The sequence below is a fragment of the Mobula birostris genome, chromosome 2 (assembly GCF_030028105.1).
Source record: "Mobula birostris isolate sMobBir1 chromosome 2, sMobBir1.hap1, whole genome shotgun sequence".
Classification (NCBI taxonomy): Eukaryota; Metazoa; Chordata; class Chondrichthyes; order Myliobatiformes; family Myliobatidae; genus Mobula; species Mobula birostris.
This window is the reverse complement of record NC_092371.1, coordinates 142,354,237-142,377,138: the sequence shown is the minus strand read 5'-3', so window position 1 is coordinate 142,377,138 and position 22,902 is coordinate 142,354,237. Positions and strand designations below refer to the sequence as shown.

At 42.0% G+C, this 22,902-nt stretch overlaps 1 protein-coding gene across 6 annotated transcripts in view; it reads left to right on the top strand.

Annotated features, from left to right (window-relative positions):
• The window catches only part of ankrd6b (ankyrin repeat domain 6b), a 185,008-nt gene that overhangs the window by 145,511 nt on the left and 16,595 nt on the right, over window positions 1–22,902 (top strand). For all 6 annotated transcript variants that reach the window (XM_072277847.1, XM_072277810.1, XM_072277818.1 and 3 more), the window contains 8 exons: window positions 4,694–4,792; window positions 5,964–6,062; window positions 10,440–10,538; window positions 10,672–10,770; window positions 11,852–11,950; window positions 14,882–14,959; window positions 16,124–16,228; window positions 21,150–21,284. In XM_072277847.1, coding sequence (XP_072133948.1) covers window positions 4,694–4,792; window positions 5,964–6,062; window positions 10,440–10,538; window positions 10,672–10,770; window positions 11,852–11,950; window positions 14,882–14,959; window positions 16,124–16,228; window positions 21,150–21,284 — 813 coding nt within the window. The remainder of the gene's footprint in view (window positions 1–4,693; window positions 4,793–5,963; window positions 6,063–10,439; window positions 10,539–10,671; window positions 10,771–11,851; window positions 11,951–14,881; window positions 14,960–16,123; window positions 16,229–21,149; window positions 21,285–22,902) is intronic.

The window sequence follows — 22,902 nt, the reverse complement described above, 5'->3', positions numbered from 1 at the left end:
CCAGGTGTCCTGTTCACATCCAGAGAATGTTCTATTTTCCAAGTTTTGTCAATGAGAATGAGGTTATACAAGACAACAAGCCTTATAGTCAACACATGCACCACTACACTACCAATCTGTCCTGGTTGCACAAAGTTATTGACGAAACTTGGAAAATAGAACATTCTGTGGCTGTGAACAGGACAAGGAGGCTGTCCTCAATCTCCTCCCAGTAGCCAGAATTCCAGTGTGAGTTCTATCCATGAAGAAGCACAGTGCTCCTCACTGATTGACATGCCACAACTAAGGCAAGTAGCAACACTGGCCTTAAAATTCTTCTCAGATTTGGCTGATCTCAGCAGATAGTCTCCATTGTACACTTGTTTACGTTTTCTAACCAATGGGTGCACTCAGATCAAATCCTAGTGTAAAATGGAATTAAGAGAGCTTGTTACAATCTCTCTGACTGTAATGCTACAGCTATTCTCCAACGAGCTTCCTGCTGGAGTTGAGTTAATCTAAGGAACAGAAACAAGAAAGATATTGCTAGTACCATGTTACCATTTGTGTGATTTTCCTTTGACTTTAGTATACAAATTCTACAGAAAATAACTCCCAAACTCCCAAGTTCACTTTTAAGATCCACCCGAAATGTTGCACAAGGCATGAGTTATGAGATGTCAGAAGCAGAAAATTGTGGGAGGGTAATTTTGGCGTCTGGAGAATGTTTTAAGGATTCGAAGAAAATGGGGAATTTGACTTTAACAAATTACTAGACAAGGAAAATTTAAGGCACTCAAGGATAGCAAGTTCTGAATGTTGGTCAGATTTTCAACAGTCAGCTGAATTTGAATGCTTGAGTAAATGAGATGAATACTTTTGTTATTGAGTCATTCCTGCAATTTTAAATGATAGACTTGGCCACCCGATACTAAGTGCACAGTTTATTTCAAATATTGTTGATTTTAATTTCAGCATGAAGCCCAAAGGAGCACCCAAAGGTTTGTGTCAAACATCCCAATCAGAGCTGAATACCAAATAAAATACAAATTGAGATGAGGAGGGTTGGCAGAGAATAGGGACTGATGAACTGGTTTATTTCAGACAAGTGGAGTTCTCTTCTTTACGTCTAGCAGTTCGACATATGCCGAATTTACATGAAGCATATGTTATGACATAGTGTTGTAAAAAGGGAAAGTATGGAGCAGGGGCCAGATTTGCTGTTACTTACTCTTAATTAGTACAGACAAGGGGATGATGCCAACACCAAGGTTACTGTCTGAGATTTGCTGCCATACCATTAGGTTAGCAAAAGCCAAAACTCAAAGTCTGGCTTATTTAACTCATAGAATTCAATAGTGTATTTAGCAACAGAGATAAAAGCTACATTTGTCAACTTAAATCATCACGTTTTAAGGAAAATGCTGAATTAACCTATTGTGTTGAAGATACATTGTCTCAAGCCTGCATTCTCATTATCTGAAGTATTAATTTAAAATATCTCCACTTTTCTTTGTCTATTCTGTCTTTACCTCACAGCTTTAACCAGAGCTTTAATTTCCAGCAATTTGTTACGCAAAATATTTTAAAGTCAGCACATGCGATAGTTAACAATAGTTACCTGCTGACTGCCCTTATGTGGCATAATCTGGGCAATTATTTCTTAAATTCAACATAATTTGCACCATTTCATGTACTTGATAGCTGCTTTTACTTCAAAGTTCAAAGCTCAAAGTAAATTTATTATCAAAGTAATATGTCACTATGTATAACCCTAAGATTCATTTTCTTGCAGGCAATCCCAGTAAATACAGGAAACACAATAGAATCATTGAAAGACCACATTCACCAAGACAGATAACAACCAAAGTGCAAAAATCAACAAACTGTGTAAATACAAAAAGAAAGAAAAAAATAAGTATGTGATAAATATTGAGAACATGAGATGAAGAGTCCTTGAAAGTGATTTCAGTTCAGTGATGGTGCGAATGAAGTTGAATCAAGTTATCCTGGGTTCCTGTACCTCCTTCCTGACTGCAGCAGTGACACGAGAGCATGGCCTGGATGATTGGGGTGTTGATGATAGATACTACTTTCCTGTGATAGCACTGTGTAGATGTGCTCAGTGGTGGGGCAGACTTTACCTATGATGGACTGGGCCATACCCACTACTTTTTGTAGGATTTTCTGTTCAAGGGCATTGATGTTTCCGTTCCAGGGCATGATGCAGCCAGTCAATATACTCTCCACACATCTGTAGAACTTTCTCAGAGTTTTAGGTAACATGCTGAATCTTCGCAAACTTCTAAGGAAGTAGAACTTCTAGACTAGTTCCTGAGGATTGGAGAGTGGTTAATGTAACCCCGCTTTTTTAAAAAGGGAGAGAGAAACCGGGGAATTATAGACTGGTTAGCCTAACATCGGTGGTGGGGAAAATGCTAGAGTCAGTTATCAAAGATCTGATAACAGCACATTTGGAAAGCAGTGAAATCATTGGACAAAGTCAGCATGGATTTGTGAAAGGAAAATCATGTCTGACGAATCTCATAGAATTTTTTGAGGATGTAACTAGTAGAGTGGATAGGGGAGAACCAGTGGATGTGGTATATTTGGATTTTCAAAAGGCTTTTGACAAGGTCCCACACAGGAGATTAGTGTGCAAACTTAAAGCACACGGTATTGGGGGTAAGGTATTGATGTGGATAGAGAATTGGTTGGCAGACGGGAAGCAAAGAGTGGGAATAAACGGAACCTTTTCAGAATGGCAGGCAGTGACTAGTGGGGTACCGCAAGGCTCAGTGCTGGGACCCCAGTTGTTTACAATATATATTAATGACTTAGACGAGGGAATTAAATGCAGCATCTCCAAGTTTGCGGATGACACGAAGCTGGGCGGCAGTGTAAGCTGTGAGGAGGATGCTAAGAGGATGCAGAGTGACTTGGATAGGTTGGGTGAGTGGGCAAATTCATGGCAGATGCAATTTAATATGGATAAATGTGAGGTTATCCACTTTGGTTGCAAAAACAGGAAAACATTATTATCTGAATGGTGGCCGATTAGGAAAAGGGGAGGTGCAACGAGACCTGGGTGTCATTATACACCAGTCATTGAAAGTGGGCATGCAGGTACAGCAGGCGGTGAAAAAGGGAATGGTATGCTGGCATTTATAGCAAGAGGATTCGAGTACAGGAGCAGGGAGGTACTACTGCAGTTGTACAAGGCCTTGGTGAGACCACACCAGGAGTATTGTGTGCAGTTTTGGTCCCCTAATCTGAGGAAAGACATTCTTGCCATAGAGGGAGTACAAAGAAAGTTCACCAGATTGATTCCTGGGATGGCAGGACTTTCATATGATGAAAGATTGGATCAACTAGGCTTATACTCGTTAGAATTTAGAAGATTGAGGGGGGATCTTATTGAGACATATAAAATCCTAAAGGGATTGGACAGGCTAGATGCAGGAAGATTGTTCCCGATGTTGGGGAAGTCCAGAACGAGGGGTCACAGTTTGAGGATAAAGGGGAATCCTTTTAGGACCGAGATGAGGAAAAGCTTCTTCACACAGAGAGTGGTGAATCTGTGGAATTCTCTGCCACAGGAAACAGTTGAGGCCAGTTCATTGGCTATATTTAAGAGGGAGTTAGATATGGCCCTTGTTGCTAAAGGGATCAGGGGGTATGGAGAGAAGGCAGGTACAGGGTTCTGAGTTGGATGATCAGCCATGATCATACTGAATGGCGGTGCAGGCTCGAAGGGCCGAATGGCCTACTCCACCTATTTTCTATGTTTCTATGTTTAAGTAGAGGCACTGCCATGTTTTCTTCATAATGGACATTACTTGCTGGACCCAGGACAGATCCTCTGAAGTGATAACACCAAGGAATTTAAAGTTGTTGACCCTCTCCAACTCTGATCCCCTGATGTGGACTGGCTCATGAATTTCTGGGTTTCTCCTACTGAGGTCATTAATCATCTCCTTGGTCTTGCTGACATTGAGCAAGAGGTTGTTGTGTCAACACTTATCCAGATTTTCAAACTCTCTGTCATATGCTGATTCTGTGGAATGGTTCTCCATAATTCCACTTCTATCAATTTTTTCTTCTCCTGACTACTTAATGCAAATTATACCTTAGCTCTTGTGATTAGTAAGGAAATCTAATTTGACAAGTTCTAATTCAAGCCAATTTTTGTACAGCAGTAAACTTTAGCATTTTATCATTGTTTGAAGTATTTTAAGTACTACAGCAGTAAACATTATTTTACCACATTGCGGTAATAAATAGGCAAAGCATTATATATAAGTCGACCAACTGAAACACTCTCATGGGTATTAATCCACTTTTATTTGAACTACAGGGTTTGCAACAGAGATGAGGCAAGGGTCCCTGAACATACATAAGTCTTGGGATCTGATGATGTAATTCTGATTACAGATTATACAGGTGCATGGTGCTGCAGGGGCAGCTTGTGCCAGGCAACTGCAGAATCGGCTCAGAATAATGTTTTTTACAAGTCTGGAGGAGTAAGAAAGTTGATAGTAATTTGTGTAAGATTAACAGCATGTAAAGGAGTCCCGATACCCTATTAAATTATTGAGTTGTCTGTTAAGCAGTCTAGGCAATATATTCATGTGTCAAAATGACGCACAAACTCTAATCTCTCTAAATTGTGATAATTGATTCCTTATTTTTCATCTTTGATTCTCTGAAACAGAGTGATCAAACAGCTCTACATCGGGCAGCTGTTGTGGGCAACACAGAGGTTATCTCGGCACTAATTCTTGAGGGGTGTTCTCTGGACCGGCAGGATAAGGTGAGGAATACTTCATAAATTATTTGGTGTTTTACCATTCTTAGGAATTGTGTCCAAAATGAACAATTCACCGGCGGTTGACAATAAATGGAGTCTCACTCAGTGAGGGCATTGGCTGTTTTGGAAAATGGCTAAATCATGTGGCATACAAGTGCAGACTCTGGAAAAGTTTCATTTTACATCAAAATGTAGAATATTTGATGTTGATGCCCCAAGTGTTCCATTTTTCCACAGATATCCCTTTAAAATATAGTATTCTAGATTCATAACTAATAGTCAAAGTTTACCTCCAAGAAGAGATATCAGAATCAAAATCAGGTTTATTATTACTGACATACAGAATGTACGTTGTGAAATTTGTTGGTACGTGGCAGCAGTACAGTGCAATACATAAATATACAATCAATTCTTATATATCATAAGTAGTGCAAAAAGAGAGCAAAAATAGTTGTGGTAATTGGTTTACTGTGCATTCAGAAATCTGATGGAGGAGAAGAAACAGGTCCTGAAATATTGTGTGTGTATCTTTAGGTTCCTGTACCATCTCTCTGGTAGTAATGAGAAGAGGGCATGTCCTGGGTGGTTGGGGTCTTTAATGATGGATGTTGCTTTTATGAGACATAGCCTTTGGAAGATGTCCTCGGTGGTGGAAAGGCCATGATGGAGTGGACTGAATTTACAAACTTCTGCAGCTTTTTCTGATCATATGCAGTGGCCCCTGCATACCTGACAAGAGATGCAACCAGTTAGATGAGAACTGATGTGGTCATTCAGTGGAATTAACATCATCTGCTATCCGATTATCAAGGTCATATGAATCCACGTGGACCAGAATTTGAGTTGAAGCTGTCACATAATTGCCATGCTTACTTCACCACCAGTTCAAAATGAAGAGTCTCTTCTGACATTGTGAGAGCATCTTCACCACACAGCCTGAATTTCAGTTTAAAATATTCACCACTTTGCTGTCAGGGTAATACAAAATGGGCAATTTTAGCGATGCCCACAGCCAGAAGTAAAAATCAAATTAAAAAGAAAAGTATCAAATATTTTTCATGTTTTCTTCTTTAAGATAAATATGAGGGTAACCTTAACTGTACAAGTATTTGCCCCCAGTCTGTGGCATGTTGTTCTGTATCGCTGACCCTTTTCTGTCGATGTTCTGTCTCAGGATGGTAACACTGCTCTGCACGAAGCCAGCTGGCATGGATTCAGTCACTCTGTCAAGCTCTTGGTCAAAGCAGGAGGAAATGTTCATGCAAAGAATCAGGTTAGGAGGAAGTATTGCATTTTGGAAGACTTTATATTTTTTTAAATTAATTATTCCAATAGACTGTGTAATGGATTGATTGTGACACTCACTACACGCTGGAGGAACTCAGCAGGTCGGGCGACATCCGTGGAAAAGATCGGTGGACGTTTCGGGCCGGAACCCTTCATCAGGACTGTAGGGGGAAGGGGCAGAGGCCCTATAAAGAAGGTGAGGGGAGGGTGGGAAGGAGAAGGCTGGTAGGTTCCAGGTGAAAAACCAGTAAGGGGAAAGATAAAGGGGTGGGAGAAGGGAAGCAGGGAGGTGACAGGCAGGAAAGGTGAAGAAGGAATAGGGGAAAACACAATGGGTAGTAGAAGGAGGCGGAACCATGAGGGAGGTGATAGGCAGCTGGGGGAGGGGGCAGAGTGACATAGGGATAGAGGAAGGGAGGGGGAGGGAATTACCGGAAGTTGGAGAATTCTATGTTCATACCAAGGGGCTGGAGACTACCTAGACGGTATATGAGGTGTTGCTCCTCCAACCTGAGTTTAGCCTCATCATGGCAGTAGAGGAGGCCATGTATGAACATATCAGAATGTCCTCCATTTCCCGCACTTCAGCCCTCACCCCACCCTCCCGCCACTACAACAGGGACGGAGTTCCCCTTGTCCTCACCTACCACCCCACCAGCCTCCGGATCCAGCACATTATCCTCCGCAACTTCTGCCACCTTCAACAGGATCCCACCACTAAGCACATCTTTCCCTCTCCATCCCTCTCCACTTTCCGCAGGGATCGGTCCCTCCGCGACTCCCTGGTCCACACGTCCCCCCCCACTGATCTCCCACCCGGCACTTATCCCTGTAAGCGCAAGTGCTACACCTGTCCCTACACCTCCTCTTCAGGACCCCAAACAGTCCTTCCTTATCTATTGCATCCGGTGCTCCCGGTGTGGCCTCTTCTACATTGGTGAAACCCGACACAGATTGGGGGACCGCTTCGTGGAGCACCTCCACTCTGTCCGCCACAACAGACAGGATCTCCCTGTAGCCACCCACTTCAACTTTGCTTCCCACTCCCATTCAGATATGTCCATACGTGGCCTCCTCTACTGCCATGATGAGGCTAAACTCAGATTGGAGGAGCAACACCTCATGTACTGTCTAGGTAGTCTCCAGCCCTTTGGTATGAACATAGAATTCTCCAACTTCCGGTAATTCCCTCCCCCTCCCTTCCTCTATCCCTATGTCACTCTGCCCCCTCCCCCAGCTGCCTATCACCTCCCTCATGGTTCTGCCTCCTTCTACTACCCATTGTGTTTTCCCCTATTCTTTCTTCACCTTTCCTACCTATCATCTCCCTGCTTCCCCTCCCCCACCCCTTTATCTTTCCCCTTACTGGTTTTTCACCTGGAACCTACCAGCCTTCTCCTTCCCACCCTCCCCCCCACCTTCTTTATAGGGCCTCTGCCCCTTCCCCCTACAGTCCTGACGAAGGGTTCCGGCCCGAAACGTCGACCGATCTTTTCCACTGATGCTGCCCAACCTGCTGAGTCTTTCCAGCGTGTTGTGAGTGTTGCTTTGACCCCAGCATCCGCAGATTATTTTGTGTAACAGATTGATTGTGACCGCTGGTGCAATACACATATTAATATGGGTAAAATCAGGAGAGATGTGGAATGGGCAGCTAACAAATGTTTACTCTATTTCACAAAGCCCAACTCTACCTATGATGTCTTACAGGGAGTGATTTATTTAAAATATCATCCTTCAACAGTTAACTTGTAGTGTCTTCTAATTCTTGCAGGAAAAAATTCCAGGTAAAAGGACTTAGAAGTTTTCACACTAACACAGATAATTGTTTCTTCAAATTGAGTTTTGTATAGTTCTGCATATTTGCACAAAAATGAAGTTCAAAGGAAAATTTAAGCCTTACAGGTTCATGTTCCAGAAAATGACCTATCCTTTAAAATTGTAATATCTTATAGATACCAATCAATGAACTTATTTATGAGAAAGAAAATCATTTCTAAACAAACAGTCTTGTTAGCCCAGAAACATTGCTTTTTCCCATCATGTACCAAGTAACTATATAATTGTTGTATTTGCTTCCTCCATAATTTAACTAGTACATTCCCAGTAATAACAACTTGCTGCATTAAATTTCTCTATAACCACTCTATATATTCTAATGGTAGTTACCTCAAGCCTGTACCATTTGGTTAATGAGTCTTGCAGATCCAAAGTCAAACTTTTCTAATTTCACAACTTTGAACAATTCAGTCAAAGCATCTGATAATTTTTTGTCACTATGCATAATTGTACCTGTTGCTGTTTTAGTAAATCTGCTTTATGCATTTTCTAAAATGTTAGTAACACTTCAGCTGGAGCTTAATTGGTGTTCCATAAAGGTTCGTATAACTTGCTGGCTTTTGCTATGTTACATTGTAATAACGTTAGGGTACTGAGATCCTGTGTATAGCCTGTGTTATAATCCTTCATTGCAATTCTCTGCTGAATATTTGAAAAGTAAAAGTGGCTGCTTCTCATGACTAGCTTGTGGTTTATTTCACTTTGACAACTCCAGTGTTTCCATCATTACTATTCAATTCTCGGACCTACTTAAAAAAACTGATATGATGGCCTCTCTTTTAATACAAGGATCCCCCATACTAAATTAACCACCTTTTCTACTTATTCTCCCAAATTTAGGTATTTGAAAATTTAAACAACAACATCATTCAAAGTTAAAGTAAAACTTATTATAAAAATTTATTATTATTATTACAATTTATTATGTTACCAAATGCTATCTTGGAGATTTATTTTCTTGCAAGTATTTACAGGAAAATAAAGTACAATAGAATTTATGAAAAATTAAGGATAAGACTGATGCAACGAAAGTGTAAAAGAACACAAACTTGTGCAAATTAACAATAAATAAATAAAGAAACAAACAATTAAATTCTTAAAAGATACTAAAAACATGAGTTGTAAAGTCCTTGAAGGTGAGTCTGTAGGTGTGGGATCGGTTCAGAGTGGTGGTGAATGAAGTTATCCATGCCCGTTCAGGAGTCTGATGGTTGCAGGGTAATATCTGTTCCTGAATCCAGTCATCTGGGTGCTAAGGCTGCTGTACCTCCTTCCCAATAGCAGCGGCAAAACTCCCACCACCGTTGAGCTCATCTACATGGAGCCCTGCCACAACAAAACAGCATCCATCATCAAGGATCCCTTCCATCCAGGCCAGGCACTTACTGTGGCAGGGCTCCACGTAGATGTGCTCAATGGTGGTGGGGCTTTTGCCTGTGATGAGCTGGGCTGCATCCACCACTTTCTGTAGGCTTTTCTGCTTTCTCTATTTCTAATAAGCGTGCAATAGTCTGTTACACTGCTGGACCAGAGAACTGGATTAACTTTCAGACAAGCAAACATTGAGTGGCACTTAATTGAGATGGAGCTTGCTCTAGCCCACTTCCCAACAACCATCAGGCAGGCAATCGATGTTAATGGCTTATAAAAGTCACAAGGAATGAAAAAAATGCACACGTCTTCTTCTGTCTTTTTTTTCTAAATTCTCTTTACAGTCATGCATATTTTCTTTTCAGTTTTGTTTATTTTTAAAAGAATGCAACCTAAACGTCTGAGGCAAGAAGCAAACTGCTATAGACACTTGGTGGTTGAGCAGTATCTGTAGAAGCAAAGGAACTGTTGACATTCTGGTCTAGTACCTGCATCATGAGTGAAAATGTAGAGGGGAGAGATCCAATCTAAAGAGAGGCGATAGATGGGACAATGTGAGGAAGGGGTTGATGTCCAGACTGGAGGGATAGAGCTAGGGGGGAGATGGGTGATAGATAGTGACAGATGAGGAGAAAGAAGGTGGAGTCAGGTGGGACATAAGGAGGGTGGAGGTGAAACAGGCTGGAAGGTTGAGCAGAAACTAAAGGATGTAGGGATCTGATAAGTAAGGAAGGTAGTCAGAGGGTTGAAGGGTAAATAGAATGAAGCTGGGTGACCTCTCACAGTTGGGGTTGTACTAATAGTAGTAGACGCCAGGGGGAGAAAGAAAGGAGCACACTGTGGGTTAACTGAACGTGGACAATTCAGTGTTCATACAGGCGGGTAGTAGACCATGTAGGTGAAATACGAGTTGATATTTTACTTATGTAGCATTTAAAATTTTTGATGTATTTGAGATTAATTGCTATGAAAAAGAGTTTATTTTTTTCATACACAAGCCTTAGCAGGTTTAACCTCTGTTAAGAATTGCATGCAACTGCTTGGCTACAATTAATAAATCAATATATGGGAAAGCAGAACTACATACTTTTAAAATGCGCTTAACAAAAAATCGCTCTCTTTAGTGACTTTTCAATCTTATATCTCACTTAAGGCGGGCAACATAGCTCTCCACTTGGGTTGTCAGAATGGCCATTCCCAGACCTGTCGTGTATTGTTACTGGGAGGATCTAGACCTGACATTAAGAACAGTGTAAGTGAGGATCTTTTAATATTTATATTTATTCATATTTAGAGATTTTTAAAAAAGAGAAGGCATCTTGCTATCATTCAAGACATAATATTGGCTTATGTTCAGCCTGGCTTGAAATCTTTCTGTTTTGCAGATGGGAGACACATGTTTACATGTTGCAACACGCTATAATCATGTGGCTATTATTAGAATCCTCCTGAGTGCTTTCTGTTCTGTCAGTGAGAAGAATCAGGTCAGTGTGCAAGACTATGATCCCTGTACTCTATGTTGTCAATTATTGTAAGTCTAAAATATTAATAGGCTATTGACTGCCAGTAATAAAGTGAATAATTTGGTAAATAAGAATAGTAGCCTTTTACACGTGTGCTGCATAAACAGTACACATACAATAATATGTTCCATTGCAATTAATTTCTGTTTAAAGTTTAACATAAAGTATGACAAACAGATTACTGTATTTCATATGTGTTACATTCAGAATTTTCATAGATATAAATATCAGATCAGTCAGTAAATACACTTATTTGAAAAGACAATTAAGTTTTAATTTATGTGCAGATACTTGCCAAAATGCAAAATAATAAGTTCAAATTTAACAGGTGCATTGCATGTCTGCATTCCGCCCTCAGTTGTTCCAACAATGTAATCTTTTGATTTGCCAATCCAATTTCTTTTGATTTACGGAAACAAAAAAACTTAAACAGGTCAATATTGGCACCGAAATGATGTGAACCAGCTCGCGTATTCCAAATGGCAACAAGATGGGAAATAGGTCACACATTTGAAAAACTGTTAATATTTCACCTCAAGGCTACAAGTTCTTCCACTTGCACCATTGTGCTGCCCTACATTAAACATGTCAGGGGCTTTGTTGTAGTTCAACTTTTCAGGCTGTTTAATGGAGGAATTACAGGCATATCCATTCCAGTCACCAGATTTAATCCAATCACTGATTTTGAAGATGCACATATTTGAAAGCACCCTACCCCACATCTGAGAGTATTGGATAAGGAAGCCTTTCTTGAACACATCTCTGGGTAGTGCATTAGATGAGCTAAATTTCTGATGCTACTGTTTTGACACTTCCTCTATCTCAATCATTTAAAAAGAAATCATGTATACTCCTTACTAATGTTCTTGCCCTCTCACTTTACTCCTCAACAACAGGCTCTACGCTATTATTAGATTTTTATTCCATTTTTGGTCCTAATCTGACAAATAAATTGCAGAATTCTACTCTTGTGATTTCTTTGTTATAATTGGTATCTGTGATTGAACTCCATGAGTTTGTCTGAATGGATCTCTGATCATAGGCTGGAGACACACCCCTCCACCTTGCTGCTGCCCTCAACCACAAGAAAATAGCCAGACTCTTGCTGGAAGCAGGAGCAGATAGAAGCATTGTCAACAATGTGAGTATTGTTAACGCTATAACTCATGAAGTATTTGCATTGTTGTATTTAGGTTGACATTAAAGAAACGGAGTGTTGGCTTTTTTTTTTACAGAAATTAGCCATTGTTTACAGCGTTTTAAATCCAGCTCTGAAGCACTGTTCTTTTTGAAATAGCAAAGTGGATCCATAAGTGTTAAGTATCTCAGGTAATGATGAGTTTGAGTACAGAGAGGAAATTAAGAACCTGGTGGCATGGTGCGAAGACAATAATCTATCCCTCAACGTCAGCAAGACGAAGGAATTGGTTGTTGACTTCAGAAGGAGTAGCGGACCGCACGACCTAATTTACGTCGGTGGTACGCAAGTGGAACAGGTCAAAAGCTTTAAGTTTCTTGGGGTCAATATCACAAATAACCTCCTCTACTGCCATAATGAGGCTAAACTCAGGTTGGAGGAGCAACAACTCATATACCGTCTAGGTAGTCTCCAGCCCCTTGGTATGAACATAGAATTCTCCAACTTCCGGTAATTCCCTCCCCCTCCCTTCCTCTATCCCTATTTCACTCTGCCCCCTCCCCCAGCTGCCTATCACCTCCCTCATGGTTCTGTCTCCTTCTACTACCCATTGTGTTTTCCCCTATTCCTTCTTCACCTTTCCTGCCTATCACCTCCCTGCTTCACCTCCCCCACCCCTTTATCTTTCCCCTTACTGGTTTTTCACCTGGAACCTACCAGCCTTCTCCTTCCCACCCTCCCCCCACCTTCTTTATAGGGCCTCTGCCCCTTCCCCCTACAGTCCTGATGAAGGGTTCCGGCCCGAAACGTCCACCGATCTTTTCCACGGATGTTGCCCGACCTGCTGAGTTCTTCCAGCATGTAGTGAGTGTCACAATCAATCCATTACACAGTCTATTGGAATTGTTAATTAAAATAAAATAAAGTCTTCCAAAATGCAATACTTCCTCCTAACCTGATTCTTTGCATGAACATTTCCTCCTGCTTTGACCAAGAGCTTGACAGAGTGACTGAATCCATGCCAGCTGGCTTCATGCAGAGCAGTGTTACCATCCTGAGACAGAACATCGACAGAAAAGGGTCCATTAATTGCAGTTCTCTTTCATTCCTCTAATTTCTGCTTTTGACCCTTTTCTGAAACCCACCTCATCACTTGTTTGTATTAATGTAACTGTTCCCTATTCAAGTGAGAGTACAGAGATTTACCAGGACATTGTCTGGATTTGAGGGCCTGTTTCTTTGACTCTGTGACGTGCTTCTCTGAAACTTTCTCCTCTTTTCTAAGCTACCGTTTTACATTCATCTTTACTCTCCTTCGTGATCTCAGATAAATGTCCCTAAGCTCCATTTAATATTTTGCTGTGGTATCCTCTTTCTCATCTTCTGCATGGGAAGGCCCCTGATTTTCACTACTTTCAGTCTTGGTGCTTTTTCCTGCCTTCATCTTCCAAGCCCAGCACGTGTTTCACTGTCACCTGTGGCACCTGATTCACAAACAAGGCCCATCTCTGCTTATGATTTTTTATAACTCCAATTACAGAGATTCATCTACCCTGCAGAAGAACATTTTCTGCCCCAAAATGTATACAAAAGCGCCTTTTCCACTAATATCTTCTTGAGCCTCCTTCCCCTGTCCTGCTGTGAAGTGTGAAGAGGTCAAGAGTCCTTTGTCAATGAGATGGAAACGACTGAATCAGCGGCCTTTGCTTCTTCCCCCTCTTCTTGCTCACTGGTCTGAACTAATTCCTCCATCTCCTTCCAAATCTGAACTTTATTCAGTTTCATGCCCCTTCTGAGCTCAGCTTTTCCTCAGAGGCATTGACTCCTCCATTAAACTTCAGGCTACTCATATTCCCTAACAGGCCTGTGGCAGCTGATTGCTTGGACAAAGGCTCTTTGATCTGACGTGCTCACTCTATTTCCAGAATTGCTTTCTGACATGATGAAAGTTTCCATTATTTTCCATTTTTAGTTCAGACTTGCAGAATCTGCATTTTTTAAATTTTCATTTGCAGATTTTGCTCATGTTTCTTTCTCTGCTTCAAAATCTGTTCTGCATTTTAGTTGTCTACCTGCACTGTCCTTTCTCTGTAACACTGCATTTTGTATTTGTTTTTCCTTTTGTACCACCTCAATGTGCATACAGTATGCGTGGAATGATCTGTCTAGATGGCGTGCAAACAAAACTGTTTACTGTCTCGCATGTGACAATAAGAAACAATTGCCATTTGTTATATGAGAACCAACTCTAAACAGTACCATCCTTGCCATTTACTATTGTATCTTCAATGTCATCAGGCTAATCTTCTTGCACCCTCCCTGAGCCCATCTGCCGCATGAACATGCACCCTGACCTGGCTGGCATGAGTATTCTAATGTCCTTGATCCACTGTAAACTTAAGTTTTTCCAAACTCTGCTAATTGACTGACTATTCTCCTTGTTCACCTTTGCTGTATATGTATAAATTCAAACAATTACAATGTAACATTGCACAAGTAGGATACGGCAGTATTCAATCTTCAATATTATTTGTATACAATTATAGGATAATTGTTCTAATTATGCAGAAGGCACCTATTTGAATGAAACATGCAAAAATATAAGCAAGAAAATACAATTTACAATTTAAGAGCTAAACCTCAAAATAATGAGTCTATGTTGCAGTGACTATATTACACGTGAAGTATTATGCATGATGTAAGGAGGGATTGAGCAGCTCATTGGAGCATCAGCACTGTTGTCGTTTTCAATATTTGCATTTTGTGACATTAAACTTCAATTGATGGCAGTTCAAATGTTTTTCATAAAATATAACTGATGGCTCATTGCAATCCAGTTATTCTTCCTTGTTGTTTTACTAAAAATTGCATTGGAAAATCCAACGCCAGTCAATGTGAGAACTCCAATGTCAGTCTCTTGAATTGTTTCTGCAGGCTGGTCTAACGGCACTGGAAGCAGCCAGAGAGAGCAACAGTCCTGAAGTGGCCCTTCTCCTCACCAAGGCACCACAGGTAAGGGCTCTCTAGTTCATGGAGTCATAGGATAGTAGAGCCATGGAAACGGGTGTTGTGGATCCATGTGTCCATGCCAACCAGTATTCTGATCTAAGCTGATCACATTTTTCTTCATTTGGCCCATATCCCTCTAATCTTCTCCTGTCCATGTCCTGCCAAGTGTGGTCACATTTGCCATGGGTAAATAGGGGAAGTGGAAAATGTCACCACTTTGTGATGTTATTTTTTGTAGCTAGGAGGTAGTTATGTGGAACATTGAAATGAAATAGTTTAAGGGGCTGGAGCCTATTTCAACTTAATTTATCAGAAGCAAGTATTAGGATTGTGAAAGGTCTTGGCATGTTCTTTGTACTAGTATTTTTAGTTGGTACATATATTTGAGTGTTGCTCTGTTACATGGGTAGACGTTGACTTTTGACATTGGTTTGATAACATTAGTTGTGGTATTCTACATTCTGGAGTGGAAAAGGCAGCTATCCTCCAATATGGACAACAGATGATGTTTTTCACTCTAGATGTTGCTCCAGCCATTAGCAAGAAAATGGTGTGTTACTAGATTGGTACAATACAAGTTCAACTTTGTTGTTGAACTTTTTTCTTGGGATTGGAAAACCCTGTTGGACATCAGTAACATAAAATACTGCAAGTCCCATTTCATTGGTTCATTGGCAGGACCGACACTGGGGTAGCTGCATGACCTCAGTTGTTGCCTGGACCAGGCCCACATGCCGTAGCATTGCCTGTTAGGAGAGGAGGCACTGGAGGGAGAGACAACAGCAGCACAGCGAGCGAGCTGGAAATGTCAGTCATGGTGCGGGGAGCTGGCCCCTCCCATCCCAGCTGCTCTCCAGTTTTCACTCAGTGGAAGATGAGCTGGATTACCTGTGGCTGACACAGTGATGCGGAGCTGCTGCATACTTGTTCTTGCAGAAACATGGCTCGAGACAACATCCATCAAAATTCAGGCCATGCCACTCAGGGACTTGAGCTAATATTTTTTTGACTGTATGTGCTGTGGTAACTGTATGGTGAGTGTGATTGTATGTATGGAGTTTTGCACCTCAGCCTCGGAGAAACGCTGTTTCACTTGGCTGTATACCTGTGTATGGTTGAATGATAATTAGGCTGGAGCTTGAACTTGTTTTGCTTTTATTTTTCTAGGTTCTCAGTTTCTGTCGTGGGAGAAGCATGAGGAAGAAGAGGGAGAAACTAAAGGAAGAACGTAGAGCCCAGTCTGTGCCTCGTGATGAGTTGATCCAGAGTAAGGTACGTCAATAATTACTTGTTTAGTATATCTCTAACAAGTTGTTAACTAAAGAATTTTGATGGAAGTATATTTTTGTATCCTGATCTGTGCTGAGTAAGCCGAGCTCACATATGTAGAGAACAAGATGCTGGAGGAACTCAGCATCTGTGGAGGGCAAGGGCAGTCAGCATCTTGGGTGGAGGTCCTTGGCCTGGACTGAGAGATGGAAGGGAGGGGAGATAGCCAGTATAATAAGGTGAAGGAAAGGAGTGGAGTAAGAGCTAGCAAGCTCTAAAGGTGGATCCAGTGAGAAGAGGCATCAGGGAGGAGGGAAGAGTGGAAATGGTGACACAGGCTGGGAGGTGACAGAGGGATGTGGGTGATAGAATCGAATAGGAAAGGAAGTGGAGCATGGAGTCAGGTAAGGAAGGTGGGGTGGGGTGGGCTGGTGGGAGTGGGTGAGGGAGAGGAGTGGGTGTGTGGGTGAAGGGGAGATGGAGTGGAAAGTGAAAAGATGATGAGGGTGTAGGAGGCACTAGGTAGATCAAGAGGTCAGTAGTCCAGGTGTGGAAAGTGAGAGAAGCTCTTCAAAAACATTTCACTGAGAAGGCACAGGTAAGATTTTGTTCTGTTGTTCATCCTCAGTCCTTGACTCAGTAGAGGTACAATGGTGTTTGGGGCAGGGGAGAGCTCCTCCTGCAAGATATGGGAACATAGAACATTGAAATCTATAGCACATTACAGGCCCCTCAGTCCACAATGTTGTGACGACCATGTAACCTACTCCAGAAACTGCCTAGAATTTCCCTAGCGCATAGCCATCTATTTTCCTAAGCTCCATGTACCTATCTCAAAGGCTCTTAAAGACCCTATTGTACCAGCTTCCACTGCCACCGGCGGCAGTGTATTCCACGCACCCACCACTCTGTGTGGAAAAACTTTCCCCTGACATCCCCTCGGCACCTATTTCTAAGCACCTTAAAACTATGCCCCTTCAGCCCTGGGAAAAAGCCTCTGGCTATCCACATGATCAATGCTGCTCATCATCTTATACACCTCTATCAGGTCACCTCTCATCCTCCATCGCTCCTAGGAGAAAAGGCCAAGTTCACTCAACCTATTTTCATAAGTTACGCCCTCCAATCTGAGAAACTTCACGGTCTCCCTGACGACTACATCTGTGGAAAGTGTACCCAGGTGCAATTCCTGACAGACAGGGTCAAGGAACTGGAGTTGGATTGCAGGATCATCTGAGGGTTTCATAGATGAGGCTTTTCCTGAGGTAGTCACACCCTAGGTACAGGCTTCAGATAGATAAATGATCACAAGGAGAAGTAAGGGAGCAGACAGTCAGTGCAGGGTTGTCCTGGGCCATTATCGTCACTAATAGGTATAGTCCCTTGGATACCATTGGGGAACATGTTCTAGCAGCAGCAGTCAAGACTCTGGCACGGTGAATGTCTTGGAGGCTCGGAGGTAAAGGGTGCAGTCAATCAGAGCAACAGTGATAAGAGACTCAGTACTGATGGGGACAGACAGGAGATTCTGTGGCCACAGAAGCCAGGATGGCGAGTTGCTTCCCAAGTTGAGGATGAATCTGAGCGGCTGAGAAAATTCCCGAGGGAAAGGGCAAACACCCAAAGGTCATTGTACACATTGGCGTAAGTGACACAGGCAGAATAAAAGATGAGGTCTTTCAGAATGAACAGGGAGAGTTAAGCAAGAAATTAAATTGCAGGACCTGGAGGGTAGTGATCTCTCGATTGCTCCCAGTTTCACATGCTAGTGAGTCCAGGATAGAAAGCTAGGCCAGATGAATATATGGCTGTGGAGCTGGTGCAGGGGGCAACCATTCAGGTTCATGGAACACCGGGATCTCTTGTGGGTTAGAGGCGACCAGTAAAAGAGGGACAGGCTGCACTTAAATTGAAGGAGGAGCAGTAATTCCTTTTGCTTTTTGCCTTTGTCACCAGGGTGGAGGGTGGGATTTGAGAGAATGAAGTCAGTGACAAATCAGGATACCCATGTTTCCAGTAAAAAGACTGATAGGACCACTGCTTTAAATTACATCTATTTCAATGCGCGTAGGTTGACAGATAAGGCAGGTGAACTGACGGTATGGATTGCCACAAGGGACAAGGATATTGTGGCCATAATAGATGTGTGGCGGAGGATAGGGAGGGATATATGTTTCATAAAGGAAACAACTCAATGTTCTGGGATACCAATGCTTTAGCCATGACAGAAGAACAGGTAAGAATGGAGGGGGCGTTGCATTTTTCAAAAGTGGGGACTTAACAGTAATGCTTGGAGAAAGTATTCTTGAGTGATCTTTTAACAAAGCCTTTAGGTAGAGCTTAGAAACAAGACAAGGGTGATCACCTTGCCATGTTATGGCTCAAATGTTTAATGTCTATTTCTCCTCGGTGTTTACTAAGGAGAAATGAATGCCAAAAAATGGGAGTAATAGGTAGTGAGGTCTTGGATCATGTGCATGTTATGAGGAAGGAAGTATCTGTAGCCTTGACGCGCATTAGGTGGGCAGATCCCTAGAGTTGGACCAAATGCACCCTTGGACCTCTGTGGAGTCCAGGGAAGAAATCACGGAGACCTTTGGAGAGATATTTGTTTCTTTGTCAGCAACTTAAGTTCCAGAAGACTGGAGGGTCCAATAATAAAATCTAAAGTTAGGTAATGCTAAACCTCCATCTCTCTTAGCTTTCTGTAAATGTATTTTACCCAATCTCGGGTTTTTATTTTGCCAAATAAATGAAGAAATTTTGGAGTCAACTTTATCAAAAAAAGATTTTGGAACAAAAATTGGTAATGCCTGAAATATATATAAAAATTTTGGCAAAAAAACATCTTAACTGCATTAATACGACCAATCAAAGTTAAATATAAAGGAAACCATTTAGATGAAAGTTGAATAATATGGTCAATTAAGGAATAAAGCAATCTTTATGATTCCTCATTTAAATTTGAACAGACCTGGAGATCTTTTATTCAATATTTTCATTTAATGTAATATATACCCTTCTTGTTTTTTTTACTGTTTTTAATGGAGGTCGGGATTGAGGACGTGATTTTAAGTTTTTTTAACTCTGTTTGGTTTCAAGTTAGCCCATTGCTTTGCTTTGCTTTTAGTTAGTTGCACGGTGGTTTTTTTTGGGGTTTTTTTTTTCATTTTCTCTATTGATATATATATATATATATATATATATATATATATAAAAATTAGTATACTATTATGTTACCTTGGTACGTTAAGTTTAAATTACATTGTTTGTATCATTTTTTTTGTATTAATATCTCCTGTATTCTAACAGTGTATTAGTGCCTATATGGCTTACCTTTTTGTATACTTATTCAATAAAAAGATTTAAAAAGAAAAGACAGAAGACTGGAGGGTAGCTAATATTCTGTTGTTCAAGAAGGACAACAAGGATGGGCCAGAGAACTTCTGGCTGGTGAGCCTGACTTCAGTCATATGTAAGTTCCTGGAGGGAATTCTGAGGTAACAAAATACACCATCACTTGGATGGTCAAGACTTGATCAACAGCTAGCAGATACTATGCATGGGCGGGGGGGGGGGAAGGCGCGGGGTGGTCATGTCTGATGAATCTTTTTGAGTTTTTCAAAGAGGTTATTAAGGGGATAGATGAAGGTTGGGATGCTGTCTGTATACACTTTAGTAAGGTCTTTTACAAGGTCCCACATGGCGGGCTGATCTGGAAAATTAGGTCACTTGGAATTTAGAAGGAGCTGGGGAGGTGGACTTAGAATTGGCTTGATGTTTGGAATTAGAGGGTGATGGTTGAAGGTTGATTTTGTGACTGGAGGCCTGTAACTAGTAGAGTGCCCCAAGAGTCAGTGCTGGTACCTCAGTTATTCATTATTAATGTAAACTATTTGGATAGGAAAGTATATAGCACTATTAGCAGATTTGCAGATGATAGTAAATTAGGGGCTGTTATTGATATTGAAGCAGGTTCCAATGAATTGCAAAGAGATCTTGAACAGTTAGGGAGATGGGCTGAGGACTGGCAAATGAATGGCAGGACACTGACGAGTGATGTAGACCAGAGAGAACAAGTACACGGTTCACTGAAAGTGGCTGTGCAAGTCGACAGGGTGGTGAAGAAGGCATTTAACATACTGACCTTAATTAGTCACGGCATTATGTTTAGGAGTAACATAATATTGCAGTTGTATAAGTTGTTTGTGGGACTGTACTTGGCGTATTGTATACAGTTTGGGGCACCCTGTTATAGGAAAAACATTGTTAATCTGGAGAGGGTGCAGGAAGCATTCATCAGAATCAGAATTAGGTTTAATATCACCAGTATATGTCGTGAAATTAATGAGGATGATGCCTGGACTAGAGAGTCTTGGGTATAAGGAGAGGAGGCCAGACTGAATCTTTATTCTCTGGAATACAGGAGAATGAACCTCACAGAGGTTTATAAAAATCATGAGGGGAATGGATATGGTGGATGATCATGGTCTCTTCCCCACGGTTAGGGAGGGCACAGATTCAAGATAATGGGAGATAATTTCTATACACAGAGGGTAATGAGTACTTGGAATGAGCTGTGAGAAAATTTGGCCAAGGAAGCTACAATTGCCACATTTAAGAGGCGTGTGGTTAGGTACATGGAGGGGAGTGGTCTGGAGGGATATGGGGAGGGGGGACTCAGGCAACTGAGACTAGAAGGGTGGATGCTGCAGTAGGTGTGGACCAGATGAGCAGAAGGCCTTGTTTCCATAGTGTATTACTCTGTGACAGAGCGGGGTTAGAGTTCCTTTCATCCTACCTTCTCTTCCCAAAGAAAATTGCTATTTCTTCTATCCATGATTTTTCCATTGCATCTGTCCCTAAAATGTAAAGTTAGATACGGTACTGATTCGACTGGCCACTCTTTTCTGGAATGTCACAGGGAAGTGTTTCAGTCGATGACGTCCATAGCAGTGAGCAAGGACATCAGAAGGAAAGAAATGAAGATGATTTAATCAGAATGACTACACCAGAACAGAAGAGAAAGCGGGACAGAAAGAAAAAGCAGAAGGAAAAGGTAATTGTGGACTAATTTTGAAAAAGGAACATTTATAAACCAGGAGTTCCCAACCTGGGGACCACGGACCCCTTGCTTACTGTATCGGTCCATGCCATAAAAAAGGTTGGGAACCGCTGTTCTAAACCGCAGCTATCCTGCAAACTGATTTAAAAGAATTCAGCAAAGGGTGATTAAGATATTGAGAGAGGAAGGGGAAATAGAAGCACACTAATACCTCCCTTGGCACAGGGTTGCATTCCCAGGAATCACTGTTAAATAGAGTGATAATATTATATATAGAGAGAAGTGGGTCTTTGTTCCTGTACCAGAACCTGCTACAAACCCCTGTCCTCATTGCTGGGGCTCTCTATTCAGGTTGTTACTATAGTGAGATCTCTGGCCTGAGCGGAGCAGTGACATGAGGATACAGCAGTTGGCCAGGATGCAGCCCTGAGCCCCACATCTCGGTGGTGACTGTCCGCGGCACTCAACCCAACCTGCCCAGAGTGAGGTGTCGCAGACTGCTCTCCACATTGAGCCATGGGGGGATTCACATCTGGGTTCCTGCCACAGAAGTGTGCAGCGGTGGGTGGGCAGGCAGTGGTTCATGCCAGATTGATGGCACAACAGCTCAGTTGGTTATGAGTCTCCGTGTAGGACGCTAGAATAATTCAGCATTTATGCATCCCACGTGCTGAAGCAATCCATTGGTGGGAATTCTGAAGATTCCAGTGTGCAGCTTCAGATAGTGGATGGGTGGCCACCAGGAGAAGTAAGGGGAGTAATCAGTCAGTGCAGAGTCCCCCGTGGCCATTTGCCTCAGCAACAAGTATACACCTTACTGGATACTGCTGTGGGGGTTGACCTATCAGGGCATATCAGCAGCAAGCAGGCCAGTGGCACGGTTGCCAGCCCTGTGGCTCAGCTGGAAAGAGTAAAGTCAAGCAGAGCAGTAGTGATAGGAGATTCGATAGATAGGTGGATCAACAGGGAGATCCTGTAGCTGCGAAAAATAAGCCAGGAAGGTGTGTTACCTCCCAGGCACGAGGGTCCAGGATGTTTCAGAGCGCCTATAAAAGGAGGGTGAGCAGCCAGAGGTTGTGGTGCACATCAGAAAGGGGGAAATGGTCTGCACAGTGAGTATAGGGAGATGGGGAAAAGGCTGAAGAATTGGACTTTCAAGGTAGTAATCTCTGGATTACTTCCAATGCCACATGCTAGTCAGTGCAGGAATAGGATGATGGGAAAGATTAATGAGTGTCTGAGAAAGTGGTACAGGAGGCAGAGTTTCATATTTCTAGATCATTGGGATCTCCTCTGGAGAAGGTATGACCTGTACAAAAAAGGACAGGTTACGCTTGACCCAAAGGGGACCAATATGCTTGTGGGCAGATTTGCTAGAGCTGCTAGGGAGGGTTTAAACTAAGTTGGTGGGGGATGGGAACTGGGGTGATAGAACTAAGGATAAGGCAGTTACTTTACAAATCAATGCAGTGTGCAGTCAGACTGTGAAGATGAACAGGCAGATGATAGGGCAAAATTGCAACCAGCAGGATGAACTGAAGTGTAACATGGGGCAACATCAAAAATGGTAATGAATACAGAACTGAAGGTGTGAAATTTGAATGCATGTAGA